The sequence below is a fragment of the Takifugu rubripes genome, chromosome 16 (assembly GCF_901000725.2).
Source record: "Takifugu rubripes chromosome 16, fTakRub1.2, whole genome shotgun sequence".
NCBI lineage: Eukaryota > Metazoa > Chordata > Actinopteri > Tetraodontiformes > Tetraodontidae > Takifugu > Takifugu rubripes.
Genome location: NC_042300.1, coordinates 708,821 through 729,743, shown reverse-complemented (window position 1 = coordinate 729,743; position 20,923 = coordinate 708,821). Strand labels below are relative to the sequence as shown.

General features: G+C 43.6%; 2 protein-coding genes across 2 annotated transcripts; one reads left to right on the top strand and one right to left on the bottom strand.

Annotated features, from left to right (window-relative positions):
• Nucleotides 1-96: 96 nt before the first annotated feature.
• On the top strand, nt 97-7,086 carry LOC101079482 (histone deacetylase 2). The gene is made up of 14 exons (XM_003977325.3): nt 97-325; nt 1,105-1,217; nt 1,342-1,459; nt 1,932-2,006; nt 2,635-2,773; nt 4,118-4,259; nt 4,381-4,473; nt 4,593-4,701; nt 4,781-4,921; nt 4,991-5,099; nt 5,273-5,403; nt 5,998-6,150; nt 6,225-6,282; nt 6,756-7,086. The coding sequence occupies exons 1-14, from the start codon at nt 271-273 to the stop codon at nt 6,781-6,783; spliced, it is 1,464 nt and encodes a 487-aa protein (XP_003977374.2). The 5' UTR covers nt 97-270; the 3' UTR covers nt 6,784-7,086.
• Nucleotides 7,087-9,950: 2,864 nt separating this feature from the next.
• On the bottom strand, nt 9,951-13,076 carry marcksa (myristoylated alanine-rich protein kinase C substrate a). Its single transcript, XM_029849435.1, has 2 exons — nt 12,649-13,076; nt 9,951-11,711 (listed from the first exon to the last, which is right to left on the bottom strand). Exons 1-2 carry the CDS (start codon nt 12,742-12,744, stop codon nt 11,037-11,039), a joined length of 771 nt encoding a protein of 256 aa, XP_029705295.1. The 5' UTR covers nt 12,745-13,076; the 3' UTR covers nt 9,951-11,036.
• Between the last annotated feature and the right edge of the window lie 7,847 nt (nt 13,077-20,923).

Sequence of the window (20,923 nt, the reverse complement as noted above, 5' to 3'; positions counted from 1 at the left end):
GCAAACATCATTGTCCGATGATTTGTTTGAAAATGATCCGTTTCTGATTTAGTGCCGTAGCTTCCAGCTAGTGGCGAGTTGAAGAGAAGAGCGCTCTAATCTTTGTACTGTGTGGGACGTGTCGCACCGCTCCGCCCCTGTACACTTGCGCCTCCTATCACCTAGTGCGCTCCGCTCCCCGGCTTGGTTCCGTCTTGTGTTATTTTTCAGACTCATTCTGTTTACATTACGCTCGTTTAAATCGAGTTGTATCCGAGAGCTACTCCGAGAATGGCTTACACGACTGCGAGTGGGACCAAGAAGAAGGTCTGCTATTACTATGACGGTACGGGACATCCCGAATGGAAGAATTACGGGCTGCAGTCCGGCTAACACAGCTGCGCGGCTAATCCAGTGAGCCAGGGATGCCGGCGGATGTTCTAGCTAGCGAGCTAGCCACATGCTAACGTTAATTATATTGTTTGGTTTGATTCTTCGGTGCAAGTCTTTATTCTTAAACTTTTATTTAAACACGCTCGTCCGATTCGACTGCTCTGAATCGGATTATGAGTTTGTTCTGATAAAAAAGAAGGATGCTCATTGATTTTTAAAGACGTTTTAATTAGTTAGATGTGAGCGGTCAACAGTGAAATCTCTGTTATATGATATGATCATTGTTTGAGAATAAAGAACCAGGCTGTGTATTAACTTCGTTCCTCTGGACAACGTGAAATATTAAAATGCCCTCAAAGTTGTTGTCTAGTCTTTGGTGGTCCAGTACGAGCGTTGGAAACTGAAGTGTTGTGGCAAGACTTCCCAAAACAAAGTGTTTCATTAATGCTCTTTTTCTGGAACTGGATAATTTTGATCGAACCATTTAATACTAGTTTAAGACTGTTATTGAACAGTGGCCAGCACAGGTCATCAGCTAATCAGGGCATCTTTAAATAATGTTTTCTTTTTAAACTTCAGTGGTTGTTGGAAAAGGATGTCTTCGTTTTAGACCAACTTTTCACCCAACCACAGTTTTCAATTAGAATTTGTCACATGAAATTCATGTTACATAGAGGTTTTGCAACACTACTCATTTCCACTGTTAAAGCAATGGATGTGTTTGCTTTGCAGGTGACATAGGAAATTATTATTACGGACAAGGACATCCCATGAAACCACATCGCATCCGGATGACCCACAACCTGCTTCTCAACTATGGACTCTACAGGAAAATGGAAATCTATGTATGTTTGCAATGGCTAAATTCATCATCTGATTGTACATTGTGATGTTTTGAGCCTACTCTGAAAAAGACTTCTTTAAAGGGATATTTCTTAGGTTATTCTCCTAACTGGGTTTGTTCTGCAGAGACCACACAAAGCCACAGCAGAGGAAATGACCAAATATCACAGCGACGACTACATCAAGTTCCTGCGATCCATAAGACCGGACAACATGTCTGAGTTCAGCAAGCAGATGCAGCGCTGTAAGGTCCATCTCAGCCTGGCGGACAGTAGCCCATGTTTTCTTCCAGCTGTCTCATATTCAACATTATAAACTGTCTTTGGGTTTCTCCCTGTAATATCTTCACACTCTGGATAGAATAAATCAATCAATTAGACCAGCAACGGTTATGGATTAGTTCAAACATTTTGATCAGTTTTGTCTTTTCAATACTCATGCTTAGCCTTTCTGTTTGCTCTCCACAAGCAACTGTTGTGATCATGATTTGATATTTAAAATTTTGGGGTTGCATTCGTTCATTCTTGTGATCATTGTTTATGGCCTTTTACAACATTGTCTTTTATCCTTGGTCAAATCTCTGTTCGAATAGGAATCAGTCAGGAGTCAAGAACTATTTTGAGCTGTGTAGTTTGTAGAGTTAACACAATGTCTACAGATGGCACCTTTTACAGAGCCCAGCTATCTCATACATTACTCCTAATATCATTTTGCAGTCAACGTCGGAGAGGACTGTCCTGTGTTTGACGGCCTGTTTGAATTCTGCCAACTTTCTGCTGGAGGATCTGCTGGTAAATTGGTTGATGTCACGATTTATCCAAAGGTTTGCCTCTGAGTATGTGTGTAATTATTTGAAGAGATTTGTTGGAGTTTGTGAAGGAAGTGCAGTGCAGTAACTTATCCATAATGTTGAAAGCTAAGATTTTAAACTCGCATCTTAAGATCATGATTAAGAAAAATCACAATGAGGTGCGTAAACTCCACGAGAGATAAAGAACCTCCTCATTAGACACTAGAATACTGTTCCAGCCAAGAGGCAGCTTTAATGAAAAGAGACCGTATTGATTATTGAGTTGGCTGCCATTACTTTCAGCGTGATTGTGTGATAAACACTGTCAGCTACAGAGACAATACTTTCAGGTCATAAATAATCAGCTCTGCTTGAGTACCAATCTGAAATAGATTTTACAGCCTCTTGTTTATCATAGGTCTGCCAGGACTAGTCATCATTAATGGGCCGCTATTAGGACTTCTTTATTTATTGTTCTGAATTAAATATAGAACAAATGGAGCAAGTTGTTCAGTGACAAGTTCATTCCTACAACGGTAAGTGAGGTTGTAAGGGAAAACGGCAGAACATGTACGTTAGGTTTCCACGTTTGAATCAGCCCCTTTGTAAGTGCTGTGTGTTGCTGACAGCTGGCTCAGTGAAGTTAAACAGACAGCAGACCGACATCGCCGTCAACTGGGCTGGAGGACTTCACCATGCAAAGAAGTCGGAGGCTTCTGGCTTCTGCTACGTCAACGATATTGTCCTGGCCATCTTGGAGCTGCTCAAGTAAGTTTGATCCACCGTCGTTTTTGTGACATCTTGGTCAGAACAATTCTGACGGCTCCCTGAAGCTGAAGCAGACTGCTGCTCCAACTGATTGGAGCATTCAGTGTTGTTCCTTTAATGTTTTTTTTTGTTATGTTACTGGTCCACCACTGCATTTGAGCAGAGCCTCCTAGACAAACAGATGCAGGCTTCTTTTTGTGAAAGTAAACAGATTTTTTCAACCTTAGTTCAAGTTATATTCTATTGGAAATTGCGGTCAGGTCAGTGTATAGTAGATGCAACATGCACACACAGTACGGAGGGGTGAAGAACCTGGGCAACAGCTGTGTGCAAAGCTGCTTATCTGAGCCACTGGAGCTTTTAACCTCTTTACAGCGGTCGTAGGTGTCTCCTGGCCTCCCTCACTACACACATTCAAACAGGTGCATCTGTATGTAGCATCCTCTGACTTTAACTTTTTAGTGATCTTTTAACTGAGTTGTTTGCAGGGTTCTTTAGTCTTCACGTTGCAGTTGTAGGAATGATAGTGAACTGGAGGCTGGCCCTCCCAGACACAGGTGTTTTTATCCTATGACCACCTGATGCCCATCAGCAGCACTCAGGTGATCTGTGAGGCTATCTCTGCCACACTGCTGCCATCTGCTGGCTTTCTGAGGAATTAGATAAAAAAAATGAAGCAGTGAATATTCATGGAAATACTTTTACCCTTTCTTTTTTCTCTTTCTTGATCCCTTTTCGGGCTCATGAGGAGGGTGCTGGAGCTTATCCCAGCTGCATGTGAGCTTGGGCCCGTGTGAGCATTTGAGGGTGCGGGACGTTGCTCAAGGGTACCTTGGTGATTCTCTGAAGGTGACCTTTAAATATAAACTCCCCTATACATACTTGGTCATGAAAGGCTACTGACCATAATCTCATCTATATAAGGGGGTGAATCCTCTTATGTATGCCTTGTAAATGTTCGGTATTGCTCATTAAATGGACATAGAGCTATTTTGTAGTTGATGATGCATCTTTGTTTTCATATTAACATTTTGAAAGAGCGTTCCTCTGCTGTTCACTATGTTGATGGAGGTCTTTCTGAATCCTTAAATTTAATGCTTCAGTTTCAGTTAAATCCAAAACAGCTGAAATGCTGCTCTTGTAGTTTTGTGTGTTAAAATAAAGCAATGTTAAAATTATTCGAATTGCTGCATAAACTTTCATTTGCTTTGACACACACACACACACACACATCCCCAATGAACAAAATACCCACAGACTGCTGGAAAAGGGTGTTGAATCTGTGCCCCTGAATAGCTGCAACAAAGTTTGCTGTGCTCTGATCGCAGCTCTGCTCTGTCCCAGGTACCACCAGAGAGTGCTGTACATCGACATAGACATCCATCATGGAGACGGTGTGGAGGAGGCCTTCTACACCACTGACAGGGTCATGACCGTGTCCTTCCATAAATATGGGGAGTATTTCCCTGGAACTGGAGACCTCAGGGTAAATGTCCAGAAAAGTGAAAATAGTTTTTCAGTTTCAACTATTTTAGTTTTAGTGTTAAATACTCCCTCTCTTGTGACAATGACAACAGTCACTCAATCTTTTTTTCATTTTAATTCAGGATATTGGGGCAGGAAAAGGCAAATATTATGCCGTTAACTTCCCCCTGCGTGATGGCATAGACGACGAGTCTTATGAGCAGATCTTTAAACCCGTAAGTAAAAGCCTGAGAATCTACCATCTATCTCCCCCCTTGTCACTGTGGTTTAGTGAAGATGAAGCTTCGTGGATGACATCAGATTTGATCAGTCCCATTTATCTGTGGGCCTGCAGGTGATGGCAAAGGTGATGGAAATGTACCAGCCCAGTGCTGTGGTTCTTCAGTGTGGCGCTGACTCGCTGTCAGGAGATCGTCTTGGCTGCTTTAACCTCACCATTCGTGGTAAACACACATGCACACGTGCACACTCCTTTCTTGTTGAAAAGAGCAGATGTTGCTAAGGATCTTTGATTTCCACCAGGCCATGCAAAGTGTGTGGAGTACATGAAGTCCTTCAACCTCCCACTGCTCATGCTGGGTGGAGGAGGATACACCATCCGCAATGTGGCTCGCTGCTGGACCTATGAGACAGCCGTCGCCCTGGACACTGACATTCCAGATGGTCTGTAGGACAGAAACACCCTGAGACTGTGGTCTACTTCCTGTCACTCATGTCAGTAATGTTTTTCAGAGCTTCCATACAATGATTATTTTGAATACTTTGGGCCTGACTTCAAGCTGCACATCAGCCCATCAAACATGACCAATCAGAACACTCAGGAGTACATGGACAAGATCAAGTAAGCACTCCTCTACCATGACTGTAACAATGTTTGAGTGGTTTTTACTGCAGAGGGGCTCATTCTTCAGATATATTTGATGTTCCTATAAATCCTGTCACTGTATCACATAATTATGGTGGTTCTTTTCTTCTCATATCAATGCTGGATATGATGTCTTTGTGACACTTTAGGCAGCGCCTCTTTGAGAACCTGAGGATGCTGCCTCACGCTCCTGGAGTGCAGATGCAGGCCACCCCTGAAGATGCCGTCCCTGACGACAGTGTGGACGAAGACACAGAAGATCCTGACAAGCGCTTGTCCAGTACGACAGAATTTATAAATGTATTTTTTTTCCATCCCAGACCACTGCAGTCTACATGTTTCCATGTAAAACCCAAATTTCTGCCAATGTTGTCTTTGGTGTGTGTGAACACATGCAAAGAGCACCTGTTAGGTCCTCCCTGTTGACGGCACTTCAGTGAGAGTGCAATACAAACCTTTTCATATGATAACCTAAAAATTGCTCTGAATATATTTACCACAGCCTGTCGTTACATGGCCACAGGGTTGAGTCGGACGGGTATTTTCCCAGTATTCCTAAAAAGTTGTGATTTTTGGAGGTTTTGTGTCAGAGCTGGAAATGTTGCTGTGTGCCGTTCAAGCACTGTCCTGTCTAGCACAAGCTCGATTTGTTACTTTTGTTTGCATTCCTGCATTTTGTTATAGATATAATTGCTGCCAACTCCAGCTTTTTAACTTGAAACTGCTCCTTGGTGTTGATTTTAGCAGCAGTATTCCAAAGATTACAAATGTGCATTGATGTCACTTTTTTAGACATTTATACCAAAATACATGCGTAGATGATTTCAAAGTTGCTGTTGTAATTAATCTCAAATTGTGTCTTGTTTAATTTCAGTCCGTGCCACAGATAAGAGGATAGCCTGTGAGGAAGAGTTTTCTGACTCGGAGGATGAAGGTGAGGGGGGGAGGAAAAATGTTGCCAATCATAAGAAGGGAAAAAGGCCCAGAGTTGATGAAGACAAAAAGGATGGAGAGGACAAGAAAAGTGGTGAGCTTTAATAATCACTACAGATATATTGTGCTGTCAGTTCTGTCTTACAAGAATCTTTTATCCTCCTATAGAAATTAAAGAGGAGGAGAAAACAATGGACAGCAGTGCTGAGAAGACTGACTCCAAAAGGTGATGTCAAAGTTCATTGGCTGAATAAAACACAAAGCTTTAAACTGAAACTAAACTAAAATTAAACTTGACTCTCATTTGCCAGATAGTTTACTGTTAGTGTGCAGCTCAGAGAGTGCAAGTGCTGCCCCCTAGTGGTATCTTATTAACACTGACAATAGCGAAATAAATAAGCCCTAGAAAATCAGTGGTCAGTCGACAGCTTCTCTGGGTGGGTAGTTTGTTTGTTTGTTAGTTAGTTTGTGAACAAAGACATTTTGAATCCCAAAAAGTGCAGCTGAACCACTCAGCATAGAAGGGCGATGCTGCAGCCTGTCGTCACCCATGACCCCGAACCACTCAGAAAGGCTTTCTTTCTTTCTGTCAGTTGTGTCGCTGTAAAAAAAAAAAACCTTGATGTTATTTAGGGAAAATTCTCATGATGCAATTGTTATTTCCATTATGTATCAAAGTAATTATGTTTGTGCTGACAGTGTGACTGAGCCGATGACCAGTGCCTGAGCAAAGCGCATGCACTCACATGAGTGATGGAGGAGTGTTCCAAACATCTCGGGCAACATATTTATTATGTTTTCTACATTTAAAATAAACCTAGTTTTTTGTCTTTGTTTAGTGAATCAGTGAACTTTTGTACTTTCTTGACTTAACCTGTCTTTTTTTATTCCAATGTGCTTGATCTTCTGAAGGAACCTGGACTTCTACTTTTAGACCACTGTGGGTGAAATATGTAGATGAACATATGGAAATGTCATGTTTGAATTGTAATATTTTGCATTTGTCAATAAAAACCTTTATACAGTCTTATCGGGGTAGTTGGGTTGGAACCTTGTCCTTTTAGTGCTGCAATCGAATGGGGTTTTCTGGTTCTGTCTGGAAGCACAGGAAGGTCAGATGGATTGTAGCCCTCAATTACTGGGCTCCAACACCCCTGACGGAGGTTCTCACCAGAGTACCTTAAGACGGAGAGACATTACCGGTACTATTTGTAAAGCAAATTTGTATAGCCCCTCCTGGGCTACCACCTTATCGTGGTGGAGGGGTTTGCGTGTCCCAACGATCATAAGAACTCCGTTGTCTGGGGCTTTATGCCCCTGGTAGGGCCACCCATGGCAAACAGGTCCTAGGTGAGGGACCAGACAAAGCGTAGCCCAAGACCCCCTTATGACGAGTAAAAACATTGGTCCTAAGTTTCCCTTGCCCGGATGCGGGTCACCGGGGCCCACTCCTGGAGCCAGGGCTGGGGGTTGGGCATGTTGGCGAGCGCCTGGTGGCCGGACCTCTGCCCATGGAGTCTGACCGGGCACAGCCCGAAGAGGCAACATGGGACCCCCCTTCCCATGGGCTCACCACCTGCTGGAGGGACCAAGGGGGTCGGGTGCATTGTGTGTGTTGGGTAGCGGCCGAAGGCAGGGACCTTGGCGGTCTGATCCCCGGCTGCATAAACTGGCTCTAGGGACATGGAATGTCACCTCTCTGGTGGGAAAGGAGCCTGAGCTGGTGCGCGAGGTTGAGAAGTTCCGACTAGATATAGTTGGCCTCACCTCGACGCACAGCAAGGGCTCTGGAACCAGTCTTCTCGAGAGGGGTTGGACTCTCTACCACTCTGGAGTTACCGATGGTGAGAGGCGACGGGCAGGGGTGGCAATTCTCGTTCCCCAGCTCAGTGCCTGTATATTGGAGTTTACCCCGGTGGATGAGAGGGTAGCCTCCCTTCACCTTCGGGTGGGGGGACGGATCCTGACTGTTTTTTGTCCCTATGGCCCAAACAGCAGTTCAGCGTATCCACCTTTTTTGGAGTCCTTAGAGGGAGTGCTGGAGAGTGCTCCTTCTGGGGGATCCCTCGTCCTCCTGGGTGACTTCAATGCTCACGTTGGCAATGACAGTGTGACCTGGAGAGGTGTGATTGGGAAGAACGGCCCCCCTGATCTGAACCCGAGTGGTGTTTTGTTGTTGGACTTCTGTGCTCGTCTCAGATTGCCCATAACAAACACCTTGTTCAGGCATAAAGGCGTCCACATTTGCACTTAGCACCAGTATGCCTTAGGCCGCAGATCGATGATCGACTTTGTGGTTGTGTCATCGGATTTGCGGCCGTATGTTCTGGACACTGGGGTGAAGAGAGGGGCGGAGCTGTCAACTGACAACCACCTGGTGGTGAGTTAGCTTCGATGATGGGGAAGGATGCCGGACAGACCCGGCCGACCCAAAGGTGTTGTGAGGGTCTGCTGGGAACGCCTGGCAGAGTCTCCTGTCAGAAGGAGCTTCAACTCACACCTCCGGGAGAGCTTTGACCATGTCCCGGGGGAGGCGGGGGACATTGAGTCCGAGTGGACCATGTTCTGTGCCTCCATTGTTGAGGCGGCTGACCGGTGCTGTGGCGGCAATGCCTGAACTAGGTGCAGTCATGGTGTTGAGGGGGTCCGGTTTGGTGACCTCAGGATCGGGTCTCTTCTTTTTGCAGATAATGTGGTCCTGTTGGCGTCATCGGCCCGTGACCTCCAACTATCACTGGATTGGTTCGCCGCCGCATGTGAAGCGGCTGTGATGAAAATCAGCACCATCCAAATCCGAGGCCATGGTTCTCAACTGGAAAAAGGTGGAGTGCCTTCTCCAGGTCAAGGAGGGGAAGAATGGAGCAGGAGATTGACAGGCGGATCGGTGCGGCGTCTGCAGTAATGCGGACTCTGCACCGGTCCGTAGTGAAGAGAGAGCTGAGCCGGAAGGCGAAGCTCTTGATTTACAGGTCAATCTTCGTTCCTACCCTCACCTATGGTCATAAATTAGCTTCCTCCGTAGGGTGGCTGGGCTCTCCCTTAGAGATAGGGTGAGAAGCTCTGCCATCCGGGAGGAGCTCGGAGTAGAGCCGCTGCTCTTCCGCGTTAAGAGGAGCCAGATGAGATGGCTTGGGCAACTGGTTAGGATGATGCCTGGACGTGTTCAGGGCATGTCCCTGAACGCATGTCCACCCCCGGGAAGACCTAGGACACGTTGGAGAGACTATGTCTCTCGACTGGTCTGGGAACGCCTGGGGATCCCTCCGGATGAGCTGGGGAGAGGGAAGTCTGGGCTTCTCTTCTTAGGCCCCGCGACCCGACCCCGGGTAAGTGGTAGAGGATGGATGGATGGATGGATATTTGTATAGCAATCCGCCCCCCCACCCACCAAAAAATGCAAGAGCCCGTTACGTAAACCGCGATGTAATGACTACAAGTATCCACGTGGTGGCAGTCGCGCACAAAATTGGGTCCACGCAGGCGTACAAGCTGAGCGATTTTTTAACGTCCAGGAAGCGAGATTTCAAGGGGACGAACATGATGCTTGACAGAAAACAAATGTGAAGTAAATTTTTCTAACCTAAAATATCAATATAAATCCAGAATATACTGCAATAACTCAAAAAGTTCATGGGCCACCATTTGTTACCAGAAGTTCCTCCACAAAACAGCTCTTCAAATACTGAAACAGCCCAAAGGCTAAACATGTTTATACAGGTCAAAGGATCGTTTCCAACGTAAATCCTGTCAGGCACTTCGTTATGTATACTTACCTTGGAATAGTTTTTTGTGTCACACTCTAGGAGGGGTTCAGTCTTTAGATGTTCCAGTAGATGCCACCTTCATGCTGCTGAGTCCTACAGTGCAGTTTTGGTCAAGTAAAGACAGATGCAGTCCAGATTTTATTCACATTTATTTTTGCTTTGAGTGTGCTCACAGAAAATTCGAACACCTTAAGCAGAGGAGTTTAATAGCAATTATTGTAAGCAAAGTTACATTCCATCTCTAAGTCAAACTGGTCAAAACTTCTCCAGTATTTACAAAAAAGTAAAAGAGAGAGAGACAAGATGCTACACAAACAATTGCATCTGATAGATTCTGTAAATTTTTCTCATCAAAGACCGCTGAAAGAGAACACCGGCTGCTGGAATAATAATAAAAAAACATACCACAGTATATTAACAAGTAAGCATGTCACTTATCACAGCTTGGTTTTTCGAGTGGTTTGAGGAAAGATCTTTCTGCGATGACCCTTCACGTTATCTCACAAAACAACGAGAAGGTTGAAAAAGAGCTGCAAACTTTGTGTGCTTCTTGAGATCAAGATTTCCTTTTGTACAATAATCACAGTTAAAAACACCCCCGCCTATACATACTTACATTTTTATTTGATTTTTTTTTTTTAAATCAAGGTTGTAAAACCAACAATAAACAAAAAAGGCTATACATCTTCTACGGTATGACTGACTAGTACAGCTAACGAGAAGCGATTTTCTTATGCCTTCCTAAAAGTCTAAGTCTGGGATGTCTCCTTTGAAAACCATTTCATGTCAATCCGTATGTTGGATGTATATGTTGGATTTTTTATGATTATTCTTATCATTACAGTTTGCGGCCCCGAAATCAGCGCCAGTCATTTTTAGCCCAAACTCTGCCTCCTTCCTTCCACAGCCATGTCCATACCTCTCCCCTAACATTTTGTATAAAAAAAATCTGTTAATACTGATGAAAAAATATATGGCGAACGGTGATGTATTAAATGGGAAGCCACCCTCCTGAGCCGCTGGACCGAGGTGGGTTTTGTGGAAGGGGGTAGTGAAAACAAAAAAATCAAATCTAAAGGAAAGTTTTAAAATATCCCTGCTTGTAGAAAAGTTCTTCACTGCCTGGATGTGCCGTTGCTCCATAGCACAATCAGGGAAATGTTCTTTGATTATCTTTTTTCTTCTTCTCTCGGACCATTTCCACTTTTCCATTAACTTACTCGGCAGCCTCGGTGGTTGGAGCCTCGTCTGACTCCTGTGACACCAGGGCAGCCTCTTCTGTTTTGGGTTCCTCCGTAGTTGGCTTCTCTTCTGCTTTTGGCTCTTCTGCAGGGGGCGTGGCCTCCTTGGCCTCCTCAGCAGGTTTCTCTGGCTCAGCTTTGGTTTCTGACTCTGTTTGCTCGGCATCAGGTGTGGCCTCCTCTGCAGGCTTGTCCTCCCCATTAGCAGCCCCTGTTGTTTCCTCTGTCCCCTCATTGGCTTTGGCCTCCTCTGTGGGAGCTCCTGCCTGCGTTGCTTCTACTGCTGGCTCCTCGCTTTCTGCCCCCTCTCCCGTCTCCTTTTTGGTCTTCTTGAAGGAGAAGCCACTTAGCTTGAAAGACTTCTTGAAAGAGAATCGTTTCTTCTTCTTCTTTGGAGTTTCATTGCTGGTGGAGGGTGTGGCGCTGTCCTCTGCCTTCGCTGCTGTTTCTCCCTCAGCGGCTGGAGGAGCTGCTGCTTCTACCTTCTCACCCTCCGCAGCATCCGTCTCAGCAGGGGCTGCCTCCGTCTTCTCACCCTCCTCCTTGGCGCTCTCCTCAGCTGTGGCACTTCCATTTGCCTGCACCTCCTCTTTGCCATTCTCGGCTGCTGCAGGAGAGGCATCTCCATTCACTTTAACATGGCCGTTTTCCTAAAAAGAATAGTGGTCTGCAGTTATTGATATGCACATAATTCTAAGGGGGAAACCAATCACACACATGCTCTCTCTTCTCTTTTACATTTCAAAGTCCCGCACCAGTGAGTTTTCCGGTGCACCTTCTCTGGTTTTGGTGTTTTTAATACATATAAATTGTTTCTAAAAGTGACCAACGGGGGGCGCTGTTTGCTCGCTGTAGCAGTGAATCGCTAAAGCGAAGCATTTGCTCATTAAAACAGCAGCTGCTCGTCAGCAAAGCAGCTCATGGAGAGCACATTTGAGACGCAATTGCTGATAATTTACCAAATGTATATCACAAACAAGTGTTTTTATTTCCTAGACTAACAAAAGGTTGAAGCAAACGAGCCAAGTGCGTCGCGTCTTTGCGAAGCGCGCATCGCTGTCCCCCCACCCAGCAACCCTGCCTCCCTTTTTATGTGATAGCAGGCTGCCATCTCCACTTTCCACTCCAGCAACAAAAGGAACCTCTTTGTTGGCGTCGTGCAATTAATCATCTTTCAGCTACTTCAATTTTTTAAAGTATATATTCACCTGTAAATCCCATCTTGTCCGTCATTTTTTAAACTGACCATTAATAATCCATTTGTAATAATCCATTAAATGTTCTGAATTGATATTTTTATGAAAGAAACCCCAACCAAAATGGATTCTCCTGTATGAAAAATTGAGATTTTTACCCAAATATCCTTCAAATGAGGTTAAGATCAGAATTTGAGTGAAGTGCAATAACCTGCTGCTCACAAAGTAAATTCACCCTGTGAATCAGAACTCACATATTTCCATCTCTTTTAAACTTGCACAGCAGGTCTCCATTCGGTCACTCCGTAGTTACGTACCAATTGCGCCCTCGTCGCCCCCCTCCCAAAACCACAATGGATGCGCAAAGACTGGTGTTAAAAATCCAATGTACCTGTCCGTTGCTCTTGGTAGGTGAAGCCGCAGCCTCTCCGGGCTTCTCAGCTGCAGTTTCAGCCTTCCCAGCTGTCTTGGACAGTGGCGTTCCCATCGCTTTTCCTTCTGACAAAGAAAGTCAACCGATCCAAAAACGTGAACAAAGACCCCACAAGCGTCTTTGTTGAAACCCAAAGCTCTCTGCTTCTGTCTCCCGCTCTGCGCACGAACAAGCGACGCCAAAGTTCACTTGTGAACCGGTCAAACAAAGTCCAGTGAAGAGCAGGATTTCGGAAAAGAGCTGCAAGAGACTGGCAGAGAACGAGAGGTAATAAAATCCCCGCTCGGTGGCCGCAGACAGGCTGCAAAATGGAGAAATTTCCCTGGTTGTTAATAAGATACAGAGTCCAACGCCCAAGTGAGGAGATGAATGGGCGCTGCGAGCGATGACGACACCGCACTCACACTGGTCCAGGCCCCTCCCTGCACGTGGGCGGGGCCCGCGAAAGGGGAGGGGACAATACGCCGCCTTTACTTAACATTAACACATAAAACCAACCTAAACAAGACATAGTGACAATATAGATTTTTTTAAAAGTACGTTTCTTTCTTTCTTTCTTTCTTTCTTTCTTTCTTAATGCATCACAAATAAACTATGTTGCAGACTGTGGGGGACAGTAAAAAAGACAAAGTTAAATGTTAATTGTCAGTTGTTTAAAGTTTATTAATAGCTGTTGAATGTACCACATGGCTCATGACGACCACCTGCAAAGAAAGCAATTCCTTACTGGGTTCTCATTCAAATAATTTTCCCAATATATAATTTTAAATTGGGCATTTAATGTTCCTGTCAGTTATGTCACCTGTGTCTAGTTAAAGTTAACTCTCAGAAGGCACACACCAAGATAATATTGACTATATTAAAATGGTGAGCGACCACATGAACCTTCCAAAAATATAGATGCAAAAGTGTAAGCTAATTTTTGCTTACACTTTTTTTACAAAAATCTTTTCTTTTGATTTTTTATAACCAATGTGTTCTTCATTTTGCTTTCTTTTGTATTCCTCTATTTTTCAGTTTGAATTTTCTCATTTTGGACCATTTGGGTTTTCCTTAATACGATTCATCACACACTATTTTTCAAGACCTCCATTTAGCTTCCTCCACATTTCAGGTTTTTTTCAGTGGGATTTTTCCCACATTGACTCAGAATGTCCACCCAATACTGCCAAATGAAAAAGGGTAACATTGAAAAGTAATGCATTCTATCTGTCTTGTTGTTGAACAGTTCATTTGGACATGCACTACTGTGACTATTCTTTGGAGCAGGGGTGGGCAAATCCAGTCCTCGAGGGCTGGATCCAAGCCAGACTTTCTGTCCTACAGGTAAATACTTTCACCTGGGGTTCCATTTACTTTGGTGAAAGTGGTTTCTCCCTGGTAGGATGCAAAACCTTGCTGGATTTCAGCCTTCATGGATTGGACTTGCCCATCAGAGGAGGTCAAATCTATTCCTCGAGGGTTGAATTCAAGCCGGGATTTGCATCCTACCAGGCAGGAAACGCTTTCACCAAGGTAAATGGAACCCCAGGTGAAAGTGTTTACCTGTAGGACGGAAAGTTTGGCTTGGATACGGCCCTCGATGCCCACCCCTGCTTTAGAGATTAATAAACACGGATTCCTGTTTCGTATTTGCTGTCAGCTAGAATTGCTGACAGTGACAGAATAATGCTGATGTTTTGACAGAAATGCACGTCAGCTATTGACGTTCAGAAGCAAAAGCACTCTGGAGAGTGTTGAGACCTCTGAATAAAAGGGTCAGAAAGAGTTGGAGTGTTCTGGATCTTCACAAGAAGAGCTGCGTTCCAGAGAATCACTCTTTCAGACATTTCCAGTGAAACCAAAACCACCATGCTGCAAGATGATTTGCTGAGATGCGTCAAGTTTGTATTGGGAATTAAGCACCAAATGAAAGATTTTGACTCTGAAGGTCCTTATAGGACACCAGAGGAATAAAACAGTTAGAGAAGTTTAGAAAGAAATTTTTCATCATCCCACTTACACACTCTAGTTGTCTCCGGTGTGAAGTAGCGTGTGTTTATCTTTTAAAAAAATAACCTACTTAACATTCAAATGAAATTCAAATGTTAAATTATTGTTACATTATTTAAATTGTTAAATTATTTCCAACCTTATTAAATATTAAAATTTCCTGTTCACTTGAGGGTTTGGTTGAATAAAGCGCCTGTTGAATGCATTGGTTAGCATTTTACTGTTCTCTAAAAATAAAGCTGAGTCGTGCCCCTATGATGGCAGAGCTGACCTGTGAAATTTGATCATCTGCATCTGCACCTGCATCCTCAGGTGACAGGGGCACGACAAAGGCGCCTCCATCGCTGGAGCATAAAGATAATGGCAATGTTGTGTGTATTCTGTCCACACTGAATACAGGAGGGTGCCAGTCGAAGCAGATTGGGGGGGGTCTGTGATCTATTATGCCTGACGTGTTCTCATATGGAGTCAAGACTCAAATTGTTCTTTTCTGCATCTGGTCTGTCAACAAATCCCAACAAGTCAACTCATCAGATGCTTTTGTCCAACAAACTAGTCAAAGCTGGAGCCAGTAAATCTGCAACAATTAGAAAAGTTGTAACCAAGCTCATTGCTGTAAAAGTACCTGCAGGAAGCAGCTTTGTTTGCTGACCATTCTCTTCTTCTTGTGCTTTTCTAGTTAGATGCAATGCTTTTGGACACTATGACAATGCCCCATTTTGTCAAAACAATGTATGGAAGTATCTGAGAATAAAGATCAATTACAATGACAAAAATGTTGATAAAAATCTTCTAAAAAGGAAAATCATCTCAGACATGTTACACTTTAGTCATACACTGCATTCCAAATTATTATGCAAATTGTGTTTAAGTGTCATGAAGGTTTACTTTTTTGTTTGTCAGTTAAACTCATTGATGGTATTGTGTCTCAGGGTTCCTTGCATCAATCTCAGACACCTGTGCCAACTAGTTTGCCAGGTAAGTCCAATTAAGGGAAGAACCACTTAAGAAGGTTGTTCCACATTGTTAAGCAGATCACTATTTCCAAGCAATATGGGAAAGAAAAGGATCTCTCTGATTCTGAAAAGCATGAAATAGTTCAATGCCTTAGAAAAGATATGAAAACATTACATATTTCAAGAACACTTAAGCATGATCATCGTACAATTAAAAGATTTGTAGCTGATTCAGAGCACACCCGGGTTCGTGCAGATAAAGGCACATTGAGGAAGGTTTCTGCAAGACAAATGCATCAGATTAAGAGAGCAGCTCCTAAAATGCTATTACACAGCAGGAAACAAGTATTTGAAGCTGCTGGTGCCTCTGGAGCCCCACAAACATCAAGGTGTAGGATCCTCCAGAGGTTTGCTGTTAATGCATAAACCCTCGATTCGGCCACCATTATCCAATGCTCACAAGCAGAAACTGGGCTCCAGATCCAGAACTATTTGGAGACTAATTTTGAAACTGTTTTGTTCACTGACGAGTGTTGTGCAACCCTGAATGATCCAGATGGATGGAGTGGTGGATGGTTGGTGGACAGCCACCATGTTCCAACAAGGCTGCAGCATCAGCAAGGAGGTGGCGGAGTCATGTTTTGGGCTGAAAGCATCGGGTTCAAAGTTCAATGGAAGCAAGAATTGTGAAGCTCCTATCAAATAAGGGGTCAAGTCTTAAAATGTAACTTGACCTTTTAAGATGTTTTTGATTGAAATAGCCTTTGATTTCAGTAAATATGACCTTCTAATTCTTCTAATTTAACAAATGACAATTTTCAGTTCTTGACAACAATAAAATGTTTTGAAATCATTTATGTAATAATTTGGAACAGCGCATTTTCAGTTTTTATTTAAAAAAAATGTTATCATTGGGAGGTTTGTTCAAGAACATTTGAATTGTACTCAAAATTACTGTCATTTATATTGACACTTTAGGAAAATCAGAGAAAAAATATCATTTGTATAATAATTTCGTAACGCACTAACTCCTTCAGCTAAGCCTTCAAGGTAACCAGCCCAGATCTTGTGCTGCCCAAACGCCTCACACTGTTGTTGCCAACGTTCGCATGTGAAGGCAGACAACTCCAAATTGGGGAGAGAGACCCTCCTCACTCAGGAAACCAGCTCCTCCACTTGCTACCCTTTTTCAGAGCTCTCAGTGCCAGAACATTCAGGCAAGGGAGCAGCTTTTTCCCACAGACTATCTCCCTCGTGAACAATTGACAACAAACAGACAAAACAACTAGTCCTAAATGTTATATTGTATATAGAGCAGCACGCCAACTCTATTATTTCTGTTTCTTAAAATGTATTCAATTTGTGCTCCACTGACCAAAGTGTGGGTCAATAAAATTCAGCATCTTGTGCCTTCTTCTTTTGCTTGTACTTGTACGCATTGATTTTATGTCTAAGTTTATTCCAGGTGAATGAAAAGCTCACAGGAGAGGAATGGATATTTCTGAAGGACACAAAACAGCAGGGAGGGGTCCAATGACCTGTGTGAATGGAGCAAAGACGCGTGGAGAGAAGGCTCTTTAAAGAGAAATCTGGCCAACCGTGAATGTTTGTCCACAGCTTTTCTGCTGTCATTACAGGAATGCTATTAGTTGGTCCTATTGTGCCTTGTGGGAATATCCTGACTCAACCTGGTCGTTCAGCCTGGAGATTTGTCTTCACTCTTTCTATACAAAAGGTACAGCAACCCAACACTGAGATCTGCACAAAGGCTGCAGAAACATGATCTTCTTTTTCATCAGGCTCAGTTTTGTGTCATAGCTGCTTCCACTCGCTCATGTAATTGCAGGTCTCCGCTCCCCATAGTGGACCTGGCCCTGATTGCTGCTCCTGTGGTTTTGTTTCTTCCTAGACTGAGGTCCTCCACCCTGGCTCAGAGCATTCAGGGAATATCTCCTTCTGTTTTGGGTGTGTCTGTCCCTACACAGATGGCAACCCAAACCCCCTGCACTCCCAACACCCTGCTGACCACGTCATTGACAGTAACATCATGCTCCACAGTGGAATTACATTTGTATGTGTATGTTTCACATGTTCTTCCTGAAAGGAAGGAAATAACAGAAAACTGGAGTTTATGCAGCCCCAGCTGTATCCCTCAGTCATTTTTCATCAGTAGAAATTTCATAGTTTTGAAAGATAATTTTTCCCTGAAATAGAGCAGAGGTGCTTCGCTGCAACAATGGCTAGTTTGGTTGCGTTATCTACAATCTATGTTGCCTTGTTTGAACTCAAAAAACTTGTTTATGTGTGCCTACTGTCTTGTTCAAGACAGGAATTTAAGTTTTAAGAGCTGGCTATGAGAAGGTTGCTAGTTGTTGATTTATTTTGTCCATGGTTGAACTTTTTTTAACAGGAAGATTAATTGTCCAGCTGTTCCAGTTAATCACTGTCACAGCTGTTACAGAGTACACAATAAACACTCAAACAATGCTTACATTCCTGCTTTAATGCGTCTGCTAATCAAAGAGGTCAATACAGTATTTAGCAAAACTATCAATTTCTGCTGCCATCGAGTAGAAATGTCACGCATGAAACAGCTGTTGCATGAAAATGCCATAATGATTCATGACAACATGCGTCAAGAGGTCGCCCTGGTTGATGTGCACTGTATGGAGGAAACCAAATGCTCTCTTGTGCTGTCATCCTCATGAGTGTTTGGTCATACATGTGTTTCACATGAATCAAGCAAACCACTGATTAATGGGTTATTAAGGCTTCTTTAAAGTTCTTGAAACTCATATTTCATAGTTCAGATCCTGGATTTCATACCCACTCACATCAGTGCCCACCACTCAGTGCCGTAAAGGAACTCGGACAGTGAGATGTCTTTCAGTCAAATCTGTGAAATTTTGTGAAGTGCCACTTACAACACCCGGCACCAGTTAGCATGAAGTCATCCAAGAAAGAGCCTGCTTGCCACCATCATCTGGAAGTAATATAGGGCTGCATTCCAACACTGATCTGCAGCATTTTCTAATTAGTGAAAGTCCCTGCCATTTTCAAGCATCCTCGGGCACCTTCTCATCTCCTGTACTCAACCTCTCCGACCTTCATATGACATCAGAACAGTGGTAACCAGGTCATTTACAACCTTCTGCATTTGAAGCCCTGATAAAAACACAACACAGTCACATGAAATAGACCCTGAAGCCACAGATTTCATTCCATCCAATTCTTTCCATTTGGAATAATTTGATCTCCAGACCTGCAGTGCAGATTTGGACAGAATGTCACTGGGTTTACATGCTGCTGTGGGGGTGGGGACTGTTGTGCATTTTGATAAGACTTTTGTCTGAGCAGATCGCTGCCTCAGCACAGAGCACTGCCACAGGGATCCCACTGACTGACTGACTGACGCTCAATGTTTAGTCTGCCAGAGAGACACGTGTTACGTTCACACGTAGAACCACGTTCACAGCATGACATGTTATTAGTAGTGGAAAATGTCAATGTCACTTTTATTTAGCAGAATTTCACAACAAAGGCCTTATTATTTAAAAAAAGAAACACATTTCTGCTTGAACATGAATTATTTGACAGTGGTGAGCAAAGATCAATCAATCAATCAATCAATCTTTATTTATATAGCGTCTGTTACAATCAGAATTGTTTCTAGGCTCTTTACAGAATCCCAGGGCCTAACCCCAGACAAGCAACAGTGGCAAGGAAAAACTCCCCTTTAACAGGAAGAAACCTTTAGCAGGACCAGGCTCATGTAGGGGGACCCTCCTGCTGATGGCTGGCTGGGTAGAGAGAGAGAAGAAGGGGGAGGACAGGTAGAGGAGAGAATAGGTAGAATATAGAAATACATTATATGAATTAAAATAAGCTGCCGGTAGAGTTGAGTTGAATGGGTCGGCGGGGTCGGAGGTCAGTAGGTCAGCATACAGCTTATGAAGGCGGCGATACCTGTAGATGAATACAGAAGGGGGGAGAAGCAGAAAAATTACACAAGAAATAACATCACTAGTCTCCTTGGTGAGAAGGAGAGGAGAGGAGAGGAGAGGAGAGGAGAGGAGAGGAGAGGAGAGGAGAGGAGATCATCATCCAGTGGGGTGACAGAGGCCTGTCAGGTGATCATGTTTCTGGACCCCAGCAGCCTCGGCCTATAGCAGCATATCTAAGATGTTAACCTAATGATTAGACGAGCCCCTAAGTATAATAATTTGTCTGTTTAGGATAATAGCTGGAACTGCAGATTTAGTAATAATAAGTTTTGTCAAAGAGGTAGGTTTTAAGTCTGATCTTAAAAGTAGAGATGGAGTCAGCCTCCCGTACCTGGACAGGGAGCTGGTTCCACAGCAGGGGGGCCTGGTAGCTAAATGCTCGGCCCCCCATTCTACTCTTAGAGACTCTGGGGGCCACAAGTAGAACAGCATTCTGAGAGTGGAGCGGTCTATTTGGATGATAAGGTGTCACTAGCTCCTCCAAGTAGGATGGAGCTAGGCCTCTGAGGACCTTGTAGGTCAGAAGAATTTAGAAGAATTTAAAAAAATATTCTATTGTAAAGGGCAGCCAATGAAGATACGCCAGTACAGCAGTTATGTGATCGCTTCTGTCAATACCTGTCAGAACTCTAGCTACAGCATTTTGGATCACCTGGAGGCTTCTTAAAGAGGTGTTTGGACACCCTGATAATAAAGAATTACAATAGTCCAGCCTGGAAGTAACAAATGCATGGACTAACTATTCAGCATCATGCCGTGTCAGTAGTTTCCTGATCTTTGCAATGTTTTTCAGGTGAAAAAAGGCACTTCTGGAGACTATTTTAATATGTGAGTTGAAGAACAGATTTTGATCAAAGATTACTCCTAGATTCCTCACAGAAAGACTAGATCTTAATGAGATACCATCTAGAGTGATCACTCTAGATGTGATCTAATCTATCCCTGAGAGGTTCAGGACCAAACACCATAACCTAAATTTTTCCTAAGTTAAGGAGGAGGAAATTTGAAGACATCCAAGACTTTGTCTTTAAGACAGGTCTGGAGCTTCACTAACTTCTCTGTCTCCTCTGGTTTCATGGATAAATATAGCTGAGTGTCATCAGCATAACAACGAAAATTTATTCCATGCTGCCCAGTAATGATTCCTAATGGAAGCATGTACAAGGTGAAAATGATTGGTCCAAGTACAGAACCTTGTGGAACTCCATGGCTAACCCTACTGTATGAAGAGGGAACACCATGGACATGGGCAAACTGGTATCTATCAGATAAATATGATCT

Bases quoted from the DNA above. Each gene is read 5' to 3' on its own strand.
- LOC101079482 (XM_003977325.3), top strand. From the start codon at position 271: ATGGCTTACACGACTGCGAGTGGGACCAAGAAGAAGGTCTGCTATTAC. The intron at 5,100-5,272 runs GTAAGCACTCCT...GTGACACTTTAG, and splicing joins GAGTACATGGACAAGATCAA to GCAGCGCCTCTTTGAGAACC. The intron at 6,283-6,755 runs GTGATGTCAAAG...TTGTGCTGACAG, and splicing joins GAGAAGACTGACTCCAAAAG to TGTGACTGAGCCGATGACCA.
- marcksa (XM_029849435.1), bottom strand. From the start codon at position 12,744: ATGGGAACGCCACTGTCCAAGACAGCTGGGAAGGCTGAAACTGCAGCT. The intron at 11,712-12,648 runs GTACATTGGATT...TATTCTTTTTAG, and splicing joins CTACCAAGAGCAACGGACAG to GAAAACGGCCATGTTAAAGT.